General features: G+C 36.3%; 1 protein-coding gene across 5 annotated transcripts in view; it reads right to left on the minus strand.

Moving 5' to 3' along the window:
• FRMD6 (FERM domain containing 6) overlaps positions 1–23,852 on the minus strand; it is an 82,047-nt gene that overhangs the window by 15,128 nt on the left and 43,067 nt on the right. For 2 of the 5 annotated variants that reach the window (XM_045567220.1, XM_045567233.1), the window contains exons 2-9: positions 22,790–23,030; positions 16,378–16,468; positions 13,229–13,332; positions 12,144–12,220; positions 9,860–10,046; positions 6,759–6,914; positions 2,844–2,909; positions 1,910–1,978 (exon numbers count right to left, since the gene is read on the minus strand). In XM_045567220.1, coding sequence (XP_045423176.1) covers positions 1,910–1,978; positions 2,844–2,909; positions 6,759–6,914; positions 9,860–10,046; positions 12,144–12,220; positions 13,229–13,332; positions 16,378–16,468; positions 22,790–22,888 — 849 coding nt within the window. In that variant the 5' untranslated portion in view covers positions 22,889–23,030. Of the gene's footprint in view, positions 1–1,909; positions 1,979–2,843; positions 2,910–6,758; positions 6,915–9,701; positions 9,834–9,859; positions 10,047–12,143; positions 12,221–13,228; positions 13,333–16,377; positions 16,469–22,789; positions 23,031–23,852 lie in introns of those variants that run through there. The other 3 variants (XM_045567231.1, XM_045567224.1, XM_045567243.1) reach the window with 3 other exon arrangements.

Here is a 23,852-nt window from a genome sequence, read left to right on the forward strand (position 1 = left end):
CTATTTAGGATTTAGAAAAATGGAGAACTTCTCTAGCTGGACAAAAGAGGAAGCTGGCAGTTGGAGGGATGAGATGGGAAAGGGGCAGCCATCAGCAGAGAGAGAAGGAATCTCATTCTTTAAGTCTAGGATCACTAACATAAAGTCTTAAGTTGAGGGTGAGGGTTTGGCAAAGTTCCTTACAGTTATGAGATATTATGAATTTCTTTAACATTTCTAATAATGAATAAGGCAACAGAATTACAAAAAAGGAATATTTCAGATAAAATGATTCTCAGCCAGAGGGCAAGGTAAAGCAGGGAGGAAGGCAAATTCTAACTATACTCTTTAAACTTGGTACAAAGCAATATGGATTCATGTAGCCTACACAGGGATGGGATATTTTTTAACCTCTGGGTTTTTCATTTTAAAGGAACCACCAGTGGATCTCGATGCTGAAATAGTAACAGCTGACATTTATGGAGCACTAAGCACATATTAACTAATTTAATGTTCACAACAGGTCTATGGGGGAAGACTAATCATCCCATCTTAGAACAAAACCAAGGCACAGAGAGGTTACATAACTTGCTCAAGGTACCATGGCTAGGCAGGGCTGGGTTAGCTGCAATAAGAATCATTTGGGAAACTTGTCAAAATAGATTTCTGCTCTCTATCCCAGACCCACTGAGTCAAAAATCTCTTGGAGGAGGAAGATGAACCCCAGAAATCTGTATCTTTAACAAGTACCTCAGGTAATACTGATGCACAACTATTATAGATTCAGTAACTACTGAGTCCAGGTCCCTAAAAGAACTCAATTTCATAAATGCATTTTATTACTGCTTAATTTGGGACATAAAAGGGGCATTGCTCATTTTCAAACAGCTCAGATCCTTCACAAAGAGCTTGAACAAGAAAGAGCCAGTGAGGAAGAGGCAGGCCAGACCCCATTTAATGTATGAGTAAAGTGAAATCAGGTTGAACTGTGCCCAAGTAATTAAAGTAATGTGAAATCAGAAACAGATCCTTTAAAGTAATATGAAATCAGGAACAGGTCCTTTGACTCACAGGGCAGTGTGGGGTCAGTGCCCACATTCTATTTGCAATATAGCCCTTTATTTATATAGGCCATCTTCCTTATAGGAGACAAACACATGTCTACAAATCCTTATCTTCCTTCTTTCTTTGTGTAGTTTTTCCAATTATTTCTGAACAAAGAATGACATATTTTAATGACCACTAGATTGAAAATTATTAATCATAATTCTTTGAATTCTATCAAAAAATGGATATAGCTGGCAAAATAGAGAAATAGCCGGGAAAAATTTGCTTTAACAAAAGAAAGTGTATCATTTTCAATATTGTAAAAATAAAAATACTTTTCCAGTTAAGAATTGTAGACCTTTCTTTAAAAAGATGAGTTTTAAATAGTCAGATATTAATAGAAACATCTTTTTATGTAACTCTTTATTCTTTGCTCAAAAGAAGTAACTTCTAAAAGAACTGGCCAACCGCCATACTAAGAATAATTTACCCTGTGATTATGGCTTTCTGTTTTCCAATCCCTCTGCTGTAGGCTTTTTTATGATAATTCTATTTAATGAACTCATCTTGTACCTTTCTCATCACATTTCTTCTGCAACTAGAATAATGTAGGGTAGTACAGTAGGGACCAGACACACAAATTAAAATTAGTAATTTCTTTTGCTGTAAGATTCTTTGATTTCAAGTTCACTACTGAGTGATAAGAATCATAACATATGCATAAGAATACAAGAAAGCAAATTATCTTCAGCTTCAACTTTTTAAAAATAGCAACTTTTGTGCCTGAGACAATATTGCTTAAAAACAAAAGCCAAAAAATAACAAAAATCCACAAAAACAAACTGAAGAGACTTTTTAAAATAGTAGGTTATTTTAAACTTACCACAAACACCAACTTTCCAACATTTGTCCAGGGGAAATCATAAAGTAATTGTTTCTCTTCATCTATATTCTGCAAAAGGAATTAAAATGCACATAGAGTTAATGGGGAAAATGACAGATACTCTAAAATGGCTCTAATTTCTCTCCCAGAAAACTAAAATACGGTAATTAAAATCTGAAATCTGAAAGAGGTCCCCAACTCTCTTTGGAGAAGTGCAGACAGTGATTAAAAAGATTAGTGATAGAAGTCTGTAGCTTTTGGTTCCTGTGTGACTACATTAACTGGCCCTTTCAAGGCAACCTTTTCCCTTCTGGCCTATCCCCAAATTTAAATAAAAAGCCCAAAGGACTCAGGCATTCAAGAGATGCGATAAGGCACTCAGACTTTCATAACTGGATATTTTGCCTACATCAGAGATAAGACATCTTTATATTTTCCTATGTCTTGCAGAAAGAGGTATTCTCTCTCCCCTGTTGATGGCTGTAGGATAACACCATCCCACCTGTTAAATGGTGACAGTTGTTACTTATTCAAGGAACAAGTTTTACCAGAAAAGTGTAATGGAAATTAAAACGTCTGGCCAGGCACCATACTAAAATGTCATTTTTCTTTCCACAGTTATAAATGCTCCAGAGGATAAAAGAAAATATTTAAAATCAATGACCAAGAGAAATGTTTAGATATTAATGATCTGTTAGTGATGAACCTGGGCTAATCTTTGGCTTGTTGTTTTCTGTTACAGAGGACTTGGTACTGTCAAGGATCAGGTTAAGTCACTTTATCCATCCTATCATCCACATCTGTTCTAGATAAGTAGGAAATGACTAGTCAATGGCTGGAAATAAACCACTGAACCTATGGCAGGACCACACAGGCACACTGTAAATGCAAGACATGGTCAATAGCATTTGACACTTCTATCTCATTTACCAACCTGAAAAATCTGTATTCCTCTCATGGTCAATCCAAGGGTCAGTGAAGCTTCAATTTCCCTTTTATCCTGTAGGAATAAGATTTTTATGAAACAGTGTATTTTCTTCTACAGTGGATAATTCAGCACCAAAGAAACAGAGAGAAATTTCAGGATTAGAAAGTTTTTGACTTAAAATAACTGCTCAAGTCTTTCCACATCCCTAGTTTCTTACAAGATTTAAGAAAAATCATGAGCACATATTAAATCAATAATGGTATATTCTATACTTTTTAAACCTCTGAGATCTCAAAGTCTAGTGTTTTCACTATAATACGCACTTTCATATCTGACAAGATTCTAAATATTTATGTTATTGAGAACTCTAGTAAGCAAGAATATTTTTACAGGTTTTGTATCATTTGATTTTTTTAAACCTTCCATCTTATGCTTACTCTTTTCTCAGATATTAGATTTTTAATCGAATGTAGTAATTATATTTTGAGATGCATCAAATTTTGTATATTTAAAACTGGGCAAATCTCCCAGCCCTGAAGCCAAAATTAGAGGCAAGTTGACTAAATATTTAAGACTCTCTCATGAGGATAAATAATGAAGTTGTAAAAGCTTTACATTCAGTTAATTTGGAAATACTTATTTTTAAGAAGTTCCATTATCACTTGCCAATGTGATACACATTCTACCAGCTAAACCACAAACTGTCAAAAATAAACTACAACATGCATAAGTAAAAAAATTCTACAATTAAAAATGTACCTGAAATTTGGCCACATCTTTAAGTGCTCATAATGTAATAAGTATATATAAGGTACGAAGTTCAGAAAAGAAGATAAATAAAATTGTTTAAGTATTTTCATTATGAGATTTCTCAACAAAAATAAATAGATATGTGCATATCTTTATTTAGTGCCAGTTTTCCCATGAATATGCAAAGAAATAATTTTAGAATATCCTCAGCTGGCATAATAAAGAGAAAACAGCCTATTTTCACTATTTAGGCTGTTTCTTTCCAACTAGTATATTTTTACATCAAGAAAGTGTAAGGTTTAAAAGGAGAAACCAATTCATCACTGTATGTGTTTAGGGCAATTTCCCTTTCAAGGGTGTACTGATTGCTTTCTGAAATAAGACTGTGCTCATAAAAATACTGGTTGTTCACATATGAGGTGTTATTGGTGGGAAAGGGGCAGAAAATAATTTTTTCAGAATGTTTCCTGCCTTTTGTCTACCTTATTTCCAGTTTACGAGCAGCCCCTATGTAAAGCAGATTTAATGGTTACCAGAATGAAAACTGCCCATCAGGTATCAATATCTATTCTCCCATTAATTCAGCTTTATTTTTATTAAATATCTTGTTTTAAGCAGAAAAGAGTCATTTTCTTTCTTTTTTTTTTTTTTCGTTTATTTTTATTTATTTATTTTTTTTTGAGACAGAGTCTCACTTTGTTGCCCAGGCTAGAGTGCCATGGCATCAGCCTAACTCACAGCAACCTCAAACTCCGGGGCTCAAGCAATCCTTTTGCCTCAGCCTCCTGAGTAGCTGGGACTACAGGCATGTACCACCATGCCCGGCTAATTTTTTCTACATATTTTTAGTTGTCCAGCTAATTTCTTTCTATTTTTAGTAGAGACGGGTCTCACTCTTGCTCAGGCTGGTCTCGAACTCCTGAGCTCAAACAATCCACCCGCCTCGGCCTCCCAGAGTGCTAGGATTACAGGCATGAGCCACCACGCCCGGCCAAAAGAGTCATTTTCTATGCAATTTAGGAATACCACACTTTAGGCAGATTTGAAAATTAATTTTTACATAAAAGGCAAATTGGGAACATCTACTTCACCAAAAGATTTTTATTTCCTTTTATTTTTATTTTTAAATAATTTTTATTCCAAAATATTAGAGGGTACAAGTGTTACATAGATGAATTGTATAATGCTGAAATCAATGCTTTTAGTGTGCCTGTCACCAGAATAGTGCACACTATACCGATAGGTAAGATTTTATATCCCTCACCCCCTCTTACCCTCAACCCCTTCTTAGTTTCCAAAGTCCATTATACCACTTAAAGACCATGTGGACCTATTGTTTAGCTCCCACTTATTAGTGAGAACATGTGGCGTTTGATTTTTATTTAACCGGATTTGTTAAAATAGCAAGCCTCCTGGCAATTAAGGCAAGAAACAATTAATATTTATTAAGCACTCACTAATGTTCCAGGTATTTCACCCTTGTTATTTCAAATTCATTATCTCATTGAATCCTCCCAACCTTGTGAAGTATATCACTCCCACCTAATAGATGGCTCAGGATTATAGTGTAGTTGCCTAGGATACCATAGTGACACAGGGTTTCTAATTGATAATTGATTCTAAGGCCACAGTCTTTCCAATACGTCATTCATACTTTTAATACATTTTAAGATATAAACTGATTGCCAAAAATGTAAATTTTTTGCCTTTCTCATGTAAATTGAGTGTCACAAATGAAATCTCTTAAGAGAGGGAAAAAAACCCACAACTCAGTCCTTTAGGAACTGAGCCAAACTCAGTCCTTTAGGATCTTATGAAACTCAATTATGCCTTCCAAGGATGATGGGGTATTAACAATGCATCTCTTGGGCATGGAAGAGAGACAGAAAAACCATCAGTTGGTCCCTTACTAAGTTTTCTGAACCAGCTTAGAAGATTACCAAGAAATGTATCCAAACTAGAGCCCCATCTCCAATGGTCTAGTTATGCTAATCTTACCACAACGGGTGTAGTAGAGATAATGAGCACAATATCAACAATGGTAATGCTAACAGCAGCAAGTGTGGCATCATGCTTAATCTGTGCTGAATTGTTTTGAGGACTTTTTATCCATTAATTCCTTTAGCCTTCAGTAATCCTAAGAGGTAGGTATGTTATTGTCGCCATTTAACTGTGGGGAAACTGAAGCACAGAGAGGTTAAGTAACTTGCATAAGGTCACACAGTAAGAAACCAAGCTGGGATTCAATCCCAGGCAGGTAGGCCTAACTAACCATGCTCTTAACCACTTCATCCCATTTAGTTTGAGCATCTGCCTTTGAATACTGACATGGGCATTCAGGAGTTTTTGCCAACAAAGTGCTATCTGTGGAAAAGGGAAGAGGTAGGAAGGAGGAGGGGAAGAGAAGAGAAGATGGTCAACAGTACTATGAGTGATTTCCTGCAGAGATGGCCTCAGTTATTATTTAGATGTGTGACTTCTGCCCCAGGATGGAAAAATGAGGCTAGAGATGCACAGGACACAAAAGAAGGTAACTTCAGAGTGAGGGAAGCATGGAGTACAGCGGCTTAAGTGCACAGGCTTTGTCATCAAGAAGGCCTGGACTGAGTCCTAGGTCTGTCACTTAGTTTTGTGATCTTAGGTGAACTATTTCATCTCCTTAAGTCTCAGTTTCCTGCTCTATAAAGTGAAGATTACAGTTCCTTTCTTATAGAGTTGTGAGGATTAAAAAAGAAAAAAAAAAGAATAAAGTGTACCCAATAAACACAGTACTCCATAAACATTAGCTGTTGCGGTGATGGTCTTATAGTTAATGGACACAATATAGATATGGCTTCATTTTAAGGAATATTAATTATTGATCAAACAAGTTGCAAATGTTACTCCTCAAAGCAGATTTGGGGAGAAGAAAAACAACTATTCCATAATCACTAAAAAGCCGGATTCACAATTTGCAGCCATTTGTCATCTCATTATTAGAACCATTAAAAAAAAAACACTTTGTACTATTTGCAGGACAGAGAAAAAGCACCATTGCCTCCAAGACTAACCTATGATATTAATAACAAATGGCAGTTCAAATGAAATTCTTTTAAAAGCCTTTTAAAAATGAAATAATTTTCAATAGAAAATTTTTTTCTCAGAAGCTGTAGACTTACTGCAGTTTTGTACCTTATACAATCTGTAGTAGTGAACAGCGACGTCATCCAGTCGGACGGCCTCTTTGATATATTTAAGATAGGCCTCGGAAGCTGTCAGTGCAAACTGATCTTTGTGCATGTTTGGAATGTGCTTCAGGATGTAGTCCTTCCCCCTCTTGGAAACAACCTGTTGGGATACAAGGGGTGTGCAATGCAACATTTGTTGGAGGGATGTAAGTACTACCCCCACCCCTAAAATGATGAAAGGAAGAGAATCTAAAATAGGACATATAAACTGGCTAATCTCCATTTGAAAATTCCCACTTTTATTCTGTTTTCACCATCTGTTATGTTCTAGGCTGAATCAGCTAATACTAGAAGGTACAAAGTCCATTTAGCTGCATATCTAAGAAAAAAAATCACAAGAAATAGGAAAAATAGGTTCTCTTAACTTTAAAGTCACCAAGAAAAAAAGCCACACAAACTTGCATAATTTCACACACATCATTGGTTATATGTGCAAAAGTATTGGTACCATGAAATACTTCTACTATAGGCACATCTTAAGGTTCCGGATCTACTTAATTCTGAAAGTTACACAGCCACAGAGTGGGAGATATTAAATGTTAGTCCACAGGAGGCAAGGGACTAGAAGAAATTCTCTGAAACATTCTTGGTTACTGCATAAGAGGCTGATATGAACACTCTGTTGGAATACTTATGAAAAAACATTTTCTTCCAAACGTTCATTGTGATTTACTGTGTCTTAGGTTTTTATCAGACAGTAGTCTGAGCTTTTAGATGTCAAAAATACATAGTATCTAGCAGCTACAGGCTAAGAGAAAGGTATTGATTATAGTCTTAGTTGATTTCATGAGGCTACTTTAAAATATGGAAAGAATTAGGGAATGCAAGCAAAAACAGTAGTGCTTAAAATGATCGGAATAAAAAAATTAGACAGTTTTCAGTTTTAAAATGTCTTTACAGATACTGACATCTGGTTGCTTCCTATTGAATAGTTTACAGAGAATTAAACATGATGAATTATTGGTCAATTATCAAGTTCTGCTGAGAACTCTAAGTTACAGATTTTTTTTCCCCTAGATTCCTTTTACATGGTGAACATCTAAATCAGTACTAGTCAACCTTTTATCAGGTCAAAAACACATTGAAAATAATATTTGTAAGGGCACCGAAGTAGATGATTTTGGTGATCCCAAGCGTGGAAGAAACTAGTATCTCAGCACAGTGGATACCATGGGATACTAATTGGGAAGTTATGATTTAAATTACCAAGATTCATTGAGTACCTGATGACAACTAGGGAATGTAAATACATGCTACAGATTGTAATAGCTTGACACATACTGTGGTTTCTCTTAAGCACTGTAAGTCAGTCAACAAAAACTTACAGAGCATCTCAATGTGAAATGCTGATGAAACAGAAAAGGTTAAGTTTATGCCAGTCCTTTACAGTGTATTAAGAAATAGTTTACAGGGTGCAAGAGATGAGCAGATCATTTGAAAATAAGATGTAAAAACACTTATGTCTAGGGTTTTCTTGGTCCCAGAGGAGGGGCACTGGGCACCTAGATGGTCTGCCTAGAAGGAACCACACCTGAGCTGAGTCTTAGAGGATGGGCAGGAGTTGGCCAGGTGAAACAGGGAGCAGGGTCTTGCTGGCTAAAGGAACTGCAAGAAGAAAGGCCCAGAGGTGTGACGACGTATCAACTGCTGGATGTTGCCAGAGCGTAAAGTTCAAAGTGCAGGACAACCAGACAGGAAGCTGGAAAGGCTGGCGGGGACCATGTCTTGGAGAGTTTCTAGGTTATGCTTTGGAGCCAGGCTTCACCCCACAGGTGATAGGGAGCCTCTGAAGGATTAAATCAGAAGCAAAATCATCTCATCTGCAAGCTGCAGAGTAAAGACTGAAGCAGGGGCAAGCTTCTGCAACAGTGCTGCTGAGAGCTGGAACCTGGGAAACAGCAGGGCCATGATGGGGAGCACATGCAATAAGCACTTAGGGACGCTAACAGCAACAAACGTACGACAGAACTGCATTTCTTCAGCTGGGTGATGGGTAATCAAGTATGTATATTAAAGGGTGCTGTGGCCAACTGGATGGGACAGGGAGGACGAATGGTGATAGGGCAGAGTTCCTTAGGACTCTTAAGCACTCAGAGGGAGGAATACACAGAATTGAGGTAGGAAGATGAATTTGATTTAGAACATTCTGAGGTTAAGTAGCTACCTCAGGCATACAGGGGAGAGAAACAGATTTGGGAGTTAACTACATGTGGCTGATGGTTAAAAGCATTAACATGGATGAGATCTCCCAAGATGTGAGTGGTTAGGAGTCAAGTGTAGCAGTGAGATTCAGTGAAGAATCCACTGGATCTGTCAATACAGAGCAGCACAACATGTGGACTAGGGGGGGAAGAAGGCAGGTCGGAGTGGCTTGAGGAATACATGTGGGAGGAAAGAAGCTAAAAAATCAAATATACACGACCTTTCAAGAGGCTTTACTAGGAAGGAAAGGCAAGAGTGGTAGTTCTTTCCCAAGGATGGGTGGGTGAGACCTGGAGGACGGGCAGGAACAGAAATCAGGTGGGGTGGAGAAAGGGTAGCTGAGACAGTTCGTCTTGGAATACCCTCCAATCTCTTGCCAAAATATGGCAGTGGCTCCTCTCCTGGAAGTGAAAGACATGGAGGCCACAGTAAGCAAGAAGTTGACTTGTCTTTGTTTTCTCAGCCCAGGGGACCATGTGAATGAGCTTTGCCTTTTAAAGAGTAATGTTTTTCTCCCTTCAAAGGAGGAAAATGTGGCTCCAGTAAAAGAACATAAGATGGTCAAAGCCACGCAAATGCCAAAAGGAGGCTGGCAAATTCCAAGCCCCCCCATATTTATGATGGACAGCAATCTCCTTCTCCATTAACCGTAAGCAGACCGAGTACATGAAGACATAGTGCGTACCATGCTCTCACGTATTAAACTTATATTTGGGCATCATGAAGAGTCTGACTGGCCATAAACATCCGGGTTCCCATTTCTTGAAGCAGCATGAGTAGCAGCACAATGAACTAGAAATGTGTTAGAGAAAACACTCTTTAGAATTTGAAAACAGTGCCTACCCAAGATGGGAAATAAGCCTCCGGCTCAAAGTATTTTCCACAGTGCTTATTCCTTTTGAAGTTCCCGAGATCAGCCTGCAGGGCAAAGGCTGCCAGCAGGAAGTAGGCCTCCTCTCGGAGCACACACTGAGAATGAAGAACTTGTTTTCTCAGGTGCCAGTAATAATAGTATCTTGCTGCTCTGTCACTAGGAAAATAAAAGAAAACAGAACTCACATTTTGATGGAACAATCCAATGGCATGTAAACAGACCCAAATCCTGCTCTCCATCTGGTGACGGGAGCCCTTCTGTCTCTGCTCCTCCCTCCCACCTCATGAAAAGGGGGAGGCTGTGGCTAATACTTGATCACTGAGGTCGCAAGGGCTCAGAACTCCATGTCAGACTGACTACCCAGACAACAAAAATAACATTTCCTAAGGCTCACAACATTTGGTTCATTCAGAGAAGGGGAAAAATGTCTGAATCATTCCACTCTAATATGGTAACTATTTCACTGAACAAGCATTAGAATAGAAGCTAGACATTGGTTGTCTGTATTAATTTTGCTACAATGATGCTGCACACATGATATAAATAAGTGCAAATCTGAGGGGCTATCCTGGCTTTAACGTTTTGCTGTTCTTTGTTTTGTTTTTTTAGCTGAGCATGCTACAAATACTCTAAGACCCCTTTAAAAATGTTTCTGTTTATATACCCTTCTAGGAAAAAATTTGCTTAACCATAGTGTTCTTTTAAAAAAAAATTCACTCAGAATAAACAAAGTGAAAGCTTTCCTTAAACCTGTTTTTTGGTTTTTTATTAAGTGAATGTTACTAAAGTGTTTTTATAGGCACATGCCATGACAATCATTATACTCCCCACAAAAGGAAATACTAATAGTGTGCTCATTACAATCCACTGAGGTCAGAAATAAATACTGTTCCCATTAAATGCACTGAGTAGGAAGTGCTGACTGGGGAAAACACGGTCAAAGCTCCAAAAAATGTTCACTGGTAAATAGGACGCTTTTGTGATCAATGTAAAAATGTAAGAAAAAAAATGTGTGTGTATTTTAGTGAGCTTATTTGCCTCCATATTATTTTAGGTTCAATGTTTACCTCAGATTCATAGCTAATATCATTAGTAGATAATAATAAAAACATATAGGTTTATTTTAACCAAGATCATGTTTAAGTACAAAGAACTTAAAAATAAGGCATTTATGTAATTTTTCCCCTTGGGACAGAGTATTTTTCAGAGCACTTCTTTTTACAGTGCTGACCACACACTGGACTGGTTCAGCCCTGAGGAAAAAGGCAGAGGTAAAGGGATCAATTAAACATTCATTAGCTCCAGGGGGTTAATTAACTGTTAAATAATATATATTCCTTCTTTCCAGGGCATTACACATTTACTAGGTAAACTGAGTAAAAAATTTGTATATATAAATATATATATATCACAAGCTAATTTTACATATAGCTCACTAGCCAAATGTATCTTTGCTTCTTCCACAGGGGGTTTCTCGAAGTTTAAAAATATATAAGTAAAACAGAGTTCACATTTCTATTATTTTCTATAGGCCAAGAAAAATTTCTGAAATCTTTCCAGCACTGAATTCTTCTTTACAAACTGAGCTTCTGAAATGGTTAATGCTGAATTTGTATCATTAGCAATTATATATTAATAGTATTTTTCATATACCCACCTCCAGAAAAAGAATCAATTACCCGCCCTTGTCAAACTGTATCTAAGATTCTCACAGGATAGCTCCACTGGGCTTAATCTTAGCTTTAAAGACTCTGCCAAGAATATAAGCAAGACCCCAAATCCCAAATGTGAAAAACAGGCTCTATAAACACCCATGCACTTTTACAGAAGAGTTTCTGTCCTTGCCCCAAACTCCACTCCACCACCGGAAAAGAATTTAGTCCTTTAATCAATCTCTTCCCACTCTTAACAAAAGTGCCAGTTTTTTCTTGAAAGAAATATCTTTCAGGAGACTGATTTGTTTATGAAAATGTAGAGTAGAGAAAATGTGAGCCAGTGATATTGTTAACATTTTCATTAATAGTCTAACATTATCATTCATTAATTCAACTAATATTTTTTGAGTGCCTATTGTTTCTCTCTTTTATGGGCTAAGGATAAGTGAGCGTGCAAAAAGATTAAAAAAAAAATCACTGCTCTTATGGAGTTTATATTCTAACAAGTGGTAACAAACAATAAACACAAGTAACGTATTTGGCATGTTTAAAGTGCTGTGGGAAAATAAAGGTTTAGAATCTCTCCCTGTCCTCATACCTGATCAATCTGCCATTTTCTACGTAGTACTGCACACGGAAATGGATGATCATAGGAGGCCCAAACTGATCAATACCCTAAAACAAAGACAGATATAAACATCAAGCTATTTCTAGTTACTTCAAAAATGGGTTTCAAAAGCAACCAAAATACCATTATTTGCAAGATACTTTTTAAACAATGAAAGGTTTTATCTACTTGTGAGTGAGGGCTTGTAGTGTGTAGAGAGTTGTCCCCTCTGTATGCCAGGTTCATGTAAAATGAGGAAGTAATAAAGCAAAACAGGGCACCATCCCTCTACCTGATTCTCATTCACTGTAATGCCAATGACAACATAAGGGAAGATAAAAATAAATGCCAGTGGAAATTTCTAGCTGAGATCCAGCTCCTTGTGCAGCTCTGTCCCCTGTGGTGACCATTTGCTCCTTATTATAAATGTTCTCTTGTTCCTCTGACATTACACATACCAAATTCTATTATAATATGTTGTTTATTTATTTAGACATTCATGTTTTTTACTTTGCAGCTGGCTTTGAAGTAGGCTTCTAGTTTATTCCAAGAATTCTTAAATACAAATTACAGAATCTAGGATTATTATTCCTAACTTATGAGAGTGATCCTGAAAACACTAGGTTAATTCCCTGTGAATGTTCTTCCAGTAAATGGAACTGATATTTACTAAATAAATGCATCAGTACAATAACAAAACATTGTTACAAAATAACAAATGTGAGTATATTAAAAAAGAATTTAAAAATTACTAATAACTTTTAGAACATCAGTTTTGACAACTAGCATAGCCATAGGAGAGGGGCAAATAATTTTTCCATGCTTTTCACTTCAAAGTATTATCCCAAGATTACGAAAAAGTTATTATACATTATTAACAGATATATAGAATATATTGTTATATGCTATAAGCTATTAATACTTCATTATTGTGATATTTTAGAACTTGTAATTAATTTCCTGTTCCCATTCTCTACTGTATAAAATATTGCTTAAGATTTTTTCCTAATGTATAACAGCAAAATTAAACAATTTAAAAAAAATCAAAATAATTTTGCTCATAAATATTATCTCACCCAAGTGACTTCGTATTGTCGTACCTTGCTGGCCTCTTTCTTCCATTCTTTTGGGCAATATTTATAAAGCTTTTGAGACAACTCCATGTATACATGTTCATTATCTGCACATTAAAAAAGGAGACAAGATGATAAAGAAACGATAGATTTTAAAAGAATATACAAATAAACTAGTTTTTGTTTTTGTTTTTAACAAAAAGCCTCAAGATTTGTGAATGGACTCTGAATTCAAATACTACCAAGAAAACTCATTAAGACCCTAAAAGATAAAAGGTCCTGTGGGGTAGGTAGTAATGAGATTTTTTTTTTTTTTTTTTTTTTTGAGATGAAGGTCTCACCATGTCATGTAGGCTGGCCTCAAACTCCTGAACTCAAACAATCCTCCCACCTCAGCCTCCCAAGTAGCTGAGATTACAAGTGCATGCCACTAGTGCCTGGCCGTTAACAAGATTCTTTCTGAATTATTTTGCTTTTGCAATACAGAGCATATACTATTAAATATATTTAAAAGAAATATTAGCTTCCAACTCCTGCTTTTTCTTAGTTTCTAGGGTCATTAAGGCTTATAAGTCTAACTTTTAACACTCTGGGTCATTACTTAGTCTTAGAAAAACATGCTTTTAGTTAGCTCACAGAAGACTGTTCTCATGTGTGCAAAATTGTGAAACAGCGTAGAAACACTAACTTAATTGCTATTTAAAAAAATTAGAAAACATTCATACCAGCCCATTTCCAAGTGAGATGAAGCCTGACCCACACGCTTTGTGAAGAATAATTTTTAAAACTATTTCTTCTCCTTGTTCCCCACACATCAAAACACAGCATGACAAAATGATAAACTATTACTCACACTGACTTTGGGATTGATCTCATGGAAAGAGAAGAATCTTATGAAAAACAAGCATGAACGCCAAAAAAATCCCTTCGAGGGGATGATGTTCTTAAGGTACACATAAAATAAGACTGCTAAAACCTATGTAAAAATGATCCAAACATGAAAAGGAGCTGGCAAAAAGCAAATATTTTCAGATTTTCCAAAGAGAACCTTTTAAGAGAGACATATTTCACAAGAGAAGCCTTCAGCATTCTTATCTTATACAAAGTTTTAAATCTTTTTTTAAAAAACATTCCTTTTTCTCTAACCATCAGTAAGGGGACATCCTCATGGAAAGCTCTACATAAAAACGTTCTCATTCTAGAAGGGAAGTGTGTTGCTTTGACTACTCCAACTTTGTTAAACATACTTTGTTACAGGGTAACTCATAGCTAAATACTGGGATTTGTCCAGAAAAATGCCATTAGAGAATAGGAAAGGTAAAGCTACTCTCTGGCTATAAATTACACATTAAGTCAACCAATTTCAATGAAAGGGCTAAGGAAGAGATCTCAGAACAAAAAAAAAGAGGGATGCCACTTAAATCCAGTTATCAGATCAACGAACACTATCCCATCTCTCATATTACAGGTTAAACATGAAATGGACAAGACCAGACAATCTTCCTGTTGAAACTGATTTGTGTTTGGCTTGAGTTCCGGTCTGAAGAAGCAACATAATGAATTGAGACTGTTCACCATAATAGCACACCTATATTTTTAAACTACCACTATATCTCTACCATAATTTGGCCAGAGCTTTATAACTTAAGAATTCTCAAGCACACACCAGTTCTACAAAGCCAGTAGAGCAGTAATTTCTATTTAACATGTGTAAAAAAAAAAAAAAAAAAAAACAACCCTGACATTGAGAGAAGTCAAATGCTGTGTCCAAAGCCACACTGCTAGTTAGTGGTAGAACCAGAATTTAGAACCAGGTCATCTGATTCCTGTTCTAATGTTCTTTCACCATACTACAATCTCTTTTTTGAAAAGGATATCTTAACCCTTATTTTGAAACCTAAGGAAACTGTAAACTGGTTTTATTGGACTGACTTGTCGAACAACAAAGATCAACAGTCTGGCTATAGTTGTAGTAAGAAGAATTAACTTTGAGCATAGAGTAATGAGTTATTTAGAATCTTATGGCATCTTATTGCTCCTAGACTCTTCCTTGATAGAATGACTGAGATATGTACCAACACTAGGATGGAGCTTAGCATTTGTGTTTTTATTGCTTTAACTGTTGCAGGAAGAAACTGACGAGCAAATGGCTGATTCAGGAGTCCCTGCTACATGCTCTTTAGCCTTCCCTAAAAAGGCAACTGAAAACTGTTCACATTTTGGGGAAGGGGTCTTGTTTATCAGCTGGCCATGATACACCTTGCAACTTGGCAACTGTAAGCATTTTATGGTATTTACCAGATCCTCAAAGTATCTTAAGCCTTTAAATCAATTCTAGTAACAGAAAATAATCCACATTCAAGTAAAAAATATAATTAAATACATTTCACAAAAAAACTTCTTGACACAATGAGCAAAAATATGAAAAGTTTTTGGCATAAAAAGGCTAAATTAGAGAAATTTAAATATATGATTTGAAAGAAGAAAGCTTATAAAGAATGGCTGCAGATAAGTCCTAGGAATCTAACTCTTTAACCAAGGTATTACAGGGGAAGAAAGGTCCAATGGAATTGCTCTACTGGAAAATCTTCTCCACATAAAGAATACAGAAGAAACTGACCCTATATTTCAAAGTCATGTACTCTGACTGGAAAAAAAGAGAAGAGGTAAGAGATAAAGGAAAATAAGATTATATTAACAGTTCACTTTGTTATACTACATAGTCAATAACAAAAGAACTTGAAAAGAGGAAAGTCAGTCTAATGTTAAAAATTATAATATAAATTAAATCACAAATTTATCTAGGATACTTTCCTACTAGTTCCAGCTGTTTCCTGAATGCAAGGAAACAAAAATCAAGCTCAGTTCACGAAAACATGAAAAGAGCAAACACATAAAATCTGGATTCCTAAAGAGGAATCAATTTTTAAGTTCAAACTATAATAAAACAAGGCTAAAATCCTAAATCTTGTAAGAAACACACAGTAGTTGAGATTAAAAAATGAATACTAAATTAAAAATGATGATCAGTTTACGGATATTTTGATAATCACAGTTTTATAACAAAATGTCAAATTTAAGTTACAGCTATAAAATGTCATTTCCTCAGGGATAGGTTCACTACATCCATCAGAGATGGGACTAAGACTTACTTTGTATAACACTGAGTCCAAAGAGGTGACAGTCCTTTAGCCTGAGCAAGTCACAAACCTGGACCAGCAACTGGTGACAAAGAATTTTAACCTGTAGGGAAAAAAAAGCATGATTCAGATAACAATTCAGCTAAGTCCACATAGGGAGCCACAATCAGGCAATTTGAAGCATAAACATATGTCTTGAAAGGACAAGCTGACACTAGCAAAACTACTGCTGGTTTATCAAAATCACTTTAATATGTGGCTGTGTTTCAGTAATGATTATCACAATAACAATTTTTACAACATGGTAATAAAGTACCAATGCATTCTTGCACAAGACTCATAAATCTTACCATACATGGACAAGGCTCTCAAACCATGGTGCGTGATAAATGAGTATTTCAGAAGGTATGGAGAACAGCCTATTCAGACTACCAAAAGTATTCATTTGGCAAGTATTTTTTATTTTTTAAAAATTTTTATTCATTTTTTTAATTGACTAAAGACAATTACATATTTATCATGTATAACATGTTGTTTTGATATATGTATACACTGTGGAATGGCTAAATCAGACTAACATGTGCATTACCTCACATACATATCTTTTTTTTTTATGGTAAGAACACTTAAAATTTACTTTCAGCAATTTTCAAGTACATAATGCATTGTTATTAACTATAGTCACCATGTTGTACAATAGGTCTCTTGAACTTATTCCTCCTAACTGGAATTTTTTATCCTCCAACTAACAGCTTCTCAATCCCCCCCCCCACACCTCTGGTAACCATCATTCTACTCTCTGCTTCTAAAAGTTAAGGCTTTTTTAGATTCCATATATAAATGAGATCACGTGGTACTGTCTTTCTGTGACTGGTTTATTTCACGTAACATAATGTCCTCCAGCTTCATCTGTGTTATTGCAAATGACAGGATTCCCTTCTTTCTTGAGGCTGAATTGTATTCCACTGTGTATATATACCACATTTTCTTTGTCCACTTATTCATTGATGGACACTTACATTGATAATACAGCTTGACCATTATGACTAATACTGCAATGAACAAGGAAGAACAGATACTTCTTCAACATAATGATTTCATTTCCTTTGGCTATAAACCCAGGAGTGAACTGCTGATCGTATGGTAAATCTAGTTTTAATTTTTTGAGGAACTTCCATACTGTTTTCCATAATGGCTGTACTAACTTACATTCCCACCAACAGTGTACAAGGGTTCCCTTTTTTCCACATCCTCACCGACACTTGTTCTCTTTGGTCTTTTTATTAATTGATTTATTGATTTTTGTGAGACAAGGGCAAGCTCTGTACTCAGGCCAGAGTGCAGTGGCTCAATACAGCCTCCCAACACCCAGACTCTCAGGCAATCCTCCTGGCTCAGCCTGCCGAGTAGCTGGGACTACAGGTGCATGCCACCATACCCACTTAATTTTTAAAATTTTTTGTAGGGATGGGGTCTTGCTGAGTTGCCCAGGCTAGTCTGCAATTTGTGGCCTCAAGTGATCTTCTTGCCTCAGCCTCCCAAAGTGCTGGAATTACAGGCACAAGCCACCTCTGGCCTCTTGTCTTTCTGATAGTAGTCATTCCAGCAGGTGTGAGGTGGTATCTCATGTGGCTTTAATTTACATATCTCTGATGATTAGTGCTGCTGAGCATCTTATTTTATTTTTGCTTATTTTTATTTTTTTAGTCTGCTCGTCCCAAACTGCTGATCTCAAGCAATCCTCTTGCCTCAGCCTCCTGAGTAGCTGGGTGAGCATTTTTTTATATATCTAATTGGCCATTTGTATTTCTTCTTTTGAGGAATGTCTACTTAGGGCAAGTATCTTTTCAAGCAAAGTTTTCCTCTTGATGGTCTATGCAAAATATCATATACTGTACAATGAGTGTCTGCCTAGTTTTTACTTATTTATTTTAATCAACTACTATTATTGTCTAATATCTTTTTAGTACCTAAACCATATTCCTTTTCTGAGTCCTAGTATAATTCAACCATAAAACCTTATTAACTTGGAACTCTGGGGATAAGTTACTTGGGCAAGTCATAAGTTGAATTATAAGAGAGTTTCTAAAAGATACAATTTTAATGCTTTCTCAAATATTTAATGAAGTGTTGTGGGGGGCAGTAATTCTGCTGAGTCTATCTTGTTGACTTCCGAATCACAAAAGATTTTTAGAATTGGCATTGACTTTAAGAAACCACCCAAGTCAATTTCTTCATTTTCTAGAAATAGAAAATAAAACTCAGAAAATTTAAAGTTATGTAGCTAGTAGTGGCAAAGGCAGCAACTCACAACTCATGTGTGTATTAAAACATTTTATATATGTACATTAAAACACGTGCAACATGACAGTTTATCATTTTAGCTATACATATCATATGTAGCATTTCCTCTCTCATTGGTACTTTAGCTTTCAAATCCTTTCTTCAATGATAATGTTGACAATTAAAGTTTAAATTATTGTAAGTTCTAAGTTACTTAACTCTGCATCAATGGCTTTTTAATCATATCTTAATATGGAACTCAGATTAGGAAAATAAAAACATGCTGAGATCCCCTGAAAATCGAAAGTCAAATAATACAGAACCAGTGATAATTCCAATTACAGTAAGAAGAATGGGTTTACTGCTTTTTTCCACTTTCATTATTAAATGGCAACAAACCTGAGCACCTTATCCACTAGAAACAGTGAAAGATATTTAAGGCCAGAGCAGAACCAAGTCAGCTGCTTAGAAGCACCAGGAACTCAAGTTGGAACAGTGTCTTATTTTCAGGATAAATAATAGGCACTCAGTAACTGTTTGATGAATGAAAGCCAGATATCTGACTCCCTGTGGGCTTCTCCTCATTTTTGTTCTGTTCCATGACTACACATTACTCTCTGACTTACTGAGCAAACCATTTTATAAATCTGCCATTCAGCAATTTAGGAAAAAAAAGAAAAACGTTATCAATGCAAACCTACCACCACCACTGGGAGAACACATTTGCCAGTGGGAAATCACTGTCATCCTCTTTGTATATAGCTAGCGTGATTCTGCCCACTTGAGATCCTTGATTTCTGTCCTATAGAAGTCCTACATTATTTCCAACATTCGGTAAAAAGACTATGGCTTTTGAGTTCCAACCTACCATAATTCTGTTTTATAAATAAGCTTAAATAAACAATGATAAAGAAAAGGAGAGGCTGGGGCACAGAGAGCGGCTCAAGCCTGTAATCCTAGCACTTGGGGAGGCCAAGGTGGGAGGATTGCTTGAGGCCAGGAGTTCAAGACTAGCCTGGGCAACATACCGCATCTCCATAAGAAATTTTTCAAAATTAGTCGGGCATGGTGGCACACGCCTGTAGTTCAGGAGGCTTTGCAGGAGGATAGCTTAAGCCTAGAAGTTCAAGGCTCCAGTGAGCTATGATGGCACCATTGAATTCCAGCCTGGGTGACAGAGCAAGACTCTGTCTCTAAAGAAAACTTAAAAGTAAAAAAAAAAAAGAAAAAAAGAAGAAGAGGAGAAAGTACCAAATGCCATATAAAATTCTAAAGTTGAACCATTATACTACAAATTTGAGACTAAAATGGCATATTGTTTAGAGCACCGTAAAGCTTAGTTTGACTGCACTTAAAAAATGTTGGACACAAAGCAGCCAGGACAAAAATGCAATAAAAAGTTAAAATTCCAAACCACAAACTAAATGTATAGGAAATAAACTATGTTGTAACTTTGTGTGATTGTAGTCCAAATAAAACCCTACATTTCCTCCATGTATCCCATATAATTATTGTCCCGCTAGTTTAAATCAAGCATTTGGAGCCTACTGATAAAGCTCTTTAACAACTATCAAGTAAGTACAGTGTACTTATTTAAAAACTATAATTAAATAAGGCTGTGGCTCTGAAGTCTTACCTGCTGTGAAAAGAAGCTTGAGTTTTCTATATTTGCATATTATGAGTCTTTAAGGCTACATTTTAGCTGATTATGAAATTTCTCAAGTTCTTTCATCTTCAGGAGCAATGGAAACCTTAAGAAGTGCTATATAGTATGAGGTACTAAGAGTATGAGTTAAAGCTTTATCCAAAAATATACTCTATATGGAATTTTTAAACTAACACAGCATTTGATCCTTCCTGAATGATGTTAATGGTTATTGTGCAAAAATGTCCAAAGTATGCTCTGGAAAAAAAAAATTGTTCACTCTAGTCTTAGTGAAGATGTAGATACTCTTGGCCCTAATTTATATTACTTAAAAACTTTATGGCTTTGATATTTACCATGATTTTACTTATAAAATTTTCCAAGTTTCCATATTTAAAATAGCTCCAATTAGTACAACTCTTGAGGAATTCAGAATGACCAAAACATTAAATTTATTATACATGCAAAAAGATAACATTCTACCGACTAAACAGAATAATGTAAATGATGTAAATAATGATTATCATTATTGCTAACAACAACCAACGTTTACTTTGTGTTTGTATGTGTCATGTACTGTTCTAAGGGCTAGGCCACTGACCTAATGCCAAAAGCACAATCCAGTAAATAGACTTCCGGAGAGTGAAAGGAACTAAGTGGTGCTGGAACACAGATCTTTGCCTGTTTGGCTCAAGATTTTAGCATATCTATAGCATCTATTTAGGGGATCTGGTTAAATGCAGATACCTATGTCTTACCTTAGACTTCCTATACCAGCATTTTTAAGGAGTGGGGTCCAACAATCTGAATATTTAGTGAACTCTGTCAAATAACTATGATGTCCGTTTAAGTTTCAAAACCACTAATCTATAGGAATAAATGAACTAGCTATCTTCCAGTCTGTTCTACACAATTTCCTTCCTCTGCTGAGACTCTAGTATAGATTATTTAAAAATTATAGTGAGCTTTCAGTACTCTTCACTACGTCAGATTAGCCTTCCCTTCACTTAACTGCAGCTAGGAGGGTTTTATTCCATATCCTTTATGTATGTACACACAAACACACATGCACACATGAACACACACATACATATTCTACTGGGTGAAAAGACAGAAATGGAAGTGAGAGAAGTTTCTTAAGTGCTTATGCTGTATGTCCTGGATTCTATATAGTTTAAAAATTTACTGGACATCTTACTATGTATCATGTATAAAAGAACTCAAAAACAGCATATTCACATCCGTAACTAGAATTATGTTTTAAGTTATTTTGCCAGTGCCCACACTGAAAGAGATACATTGCCAATTTTTATTTGGTTTTAAAAGCAAAATGCTGCCAAAATATTAGCCTACCACTTCACACATCCAAAAACAACTTGAGGTACCCTGAACAGGAATGTAGCTAATCACTGGAAATTCTGCCTAACAGATAATAAAGTTCATCCAGTAGGCAGGTTTGATGCTCAGACTACCCCCTATGAGTGAAAACGAGGATACATGTCGAATCACTGTAACACTTAGAAATACTCTTTTATACAGCAATTGGATTAAAAATATAGTAGCATATAGGAAAGAAAACTAATTCAAGGCATACACTAAAGCAATTTTCCCCCTAATTCCATCAGAATACAATCTGCAAAAGAAAGAGTACAAAAGTTAATAAAACAGAGAAGGGTCAAAAAATGCTAGTCATAACACTGATTACTGTAAGATTGTTTGGCAGTCTCTGCCAAGGCTGAACATGTATATAGCCTATAATTCACAAATCCACTCGGGTATAAACTCAAAAAAAAAAAATATATATATATGTGCATACACATAAAATATTCATCATAGTTTCATTTAAAATAGCTCCAAACTTAAAACAACCCAATATCCATCAACAGTAGATGGATAAATGAATTGGGCACATTCATACAATGAAATATCACACAACAATGGAAAGAATTACTGTCACATGAAATAGCATAAATGAATTTCACAGGCCAAAGGTTGAGTAAAAGAAGCCAGACACAAAAGAGAACATAACACATAATTTAAGCTGCATGAAGCTCACAAACAAGTGAAACTACTCAATGGTGATACAGGCTGGTTGTTACCCTTTGGGTGGAGGTTATTGACTGGGAGAGGTCATAAATGCTGGAAATGTTTTATATCTCAAACTGGTGATGGTTACATGCAGGTACACACTTGTAAAAATTCATTGAGCTGCACACTGAAGATGTCTATACTTCAATACAAATTTCAACAAAAAGTTTAAAAATAGCAAGTGTTTGTTTTTTAATAGTTAACAAAATTCTCTAATTTTGCCCCAGGCAGCTGCACTTAAGCCATAATGCTAGGTTTAGTCCTGTATAGACTATTTTATACCCCAATTCTGCCACATTATCATTGGTCTCATTCTATAATGTCTTTACCCTTAACAAAGCCATAACTTGAATGTGGTCACTGGCAAAAACATAATATTTAAACATTTCTAAAATTGGATCTACTCACATTTATGATGATGTTCAGAGATTCATCATTGGGAAGAAAAATACACACACTCCGGCGGTCTTGCATGACTCTGTTGTTATGGAAATTCAGTTTGTTCATTGTGTTGTGGGCTCTCCGGTAGTCAGGGCTGGGCTCTGAGTTCTCGGCAATTCCTCAGGTTCCCAGCACTCCAAAGCCGAACTCTCCTCCTCATCACATACCCTACAGGAGAAGTATGTATTCAGCTACGTAGGTTTCATAGCTGTAAAAAAGCCCACAGGGAGGCTCATGAATAAAGGCCGTGAGATTGGTGAGGAGAGCAGAGCACAACTGCTCTTCTGAGCACAGGGACAGCATATCTCAAGCCAGGGCTGCCTAGTTTAACGTGTGAGAACTCACTGAAATTTATTCTGTATTTTGACCACTAATACTGTTTTAAAACTTTCACTCACAGTCAGGAATTAAACTCAAAGCCAATGAGAGCCTCAAACATTCAAGGCAGTACTACGCACTGCAGGCCTCACAGAAACAGAGGTCTTGCCTCTGAGAAGTTTCCAGTCTTATGAGGGAGATAACAAAGGGTTCTGAAAACAAACAAAATGACAAGGACAGCAGCAACAAAATACTTGCTCTTTTTCTTCCATTACTATCAAACTAAAATAAATGTCTTGGCTCTTTTTTTTTTTTTTTTTTTTTTTGAGACAGAGTCTCACTCTGTTGCCCGGGCTAGAGTGAGTGCCGTGGCATCAGTCTAGCTCACAGCAACCTCAAACTCCTGGGCTTAAGCGATCCTACTGCCTCAGCCTCCCGAGTAGCTGGGACTACAGGCATGCGCCACCATGCCCGGCTAATTTTTTCTATATATATTTTTAGTTGGCCAGATAATTTCTTTCCATTTTTAGTAGAGACGGGGTCTCGCTCTTGCTCAGGCTGGTCTCGAACTCCTGACCTTGAGCAATCCACCCGCCTCGGCCTCCCAGAGTGCTAGGATTACAGGCGTGAGCCACCACGCCCCGCCTTGGCTCTTACATTACATTCATCTTCAGCCACTGTGGTCTGGCTTCCACTTCCTTCTCTTTACCAA

This window comes from Lemur catta, chromosome 1 (genome assembly GCF_020740605.2).
Source record: "Lemur catta isolate mLemCat1 chromosome 1, mLemCat1.pri, whole genome shotgun sequence".
Classification (NCBI taxonomy): Eukaryota; Metazoa; Chordata; class Mammalia; order Primates; family Lemuridae; genus Lemur; species Lemur catta.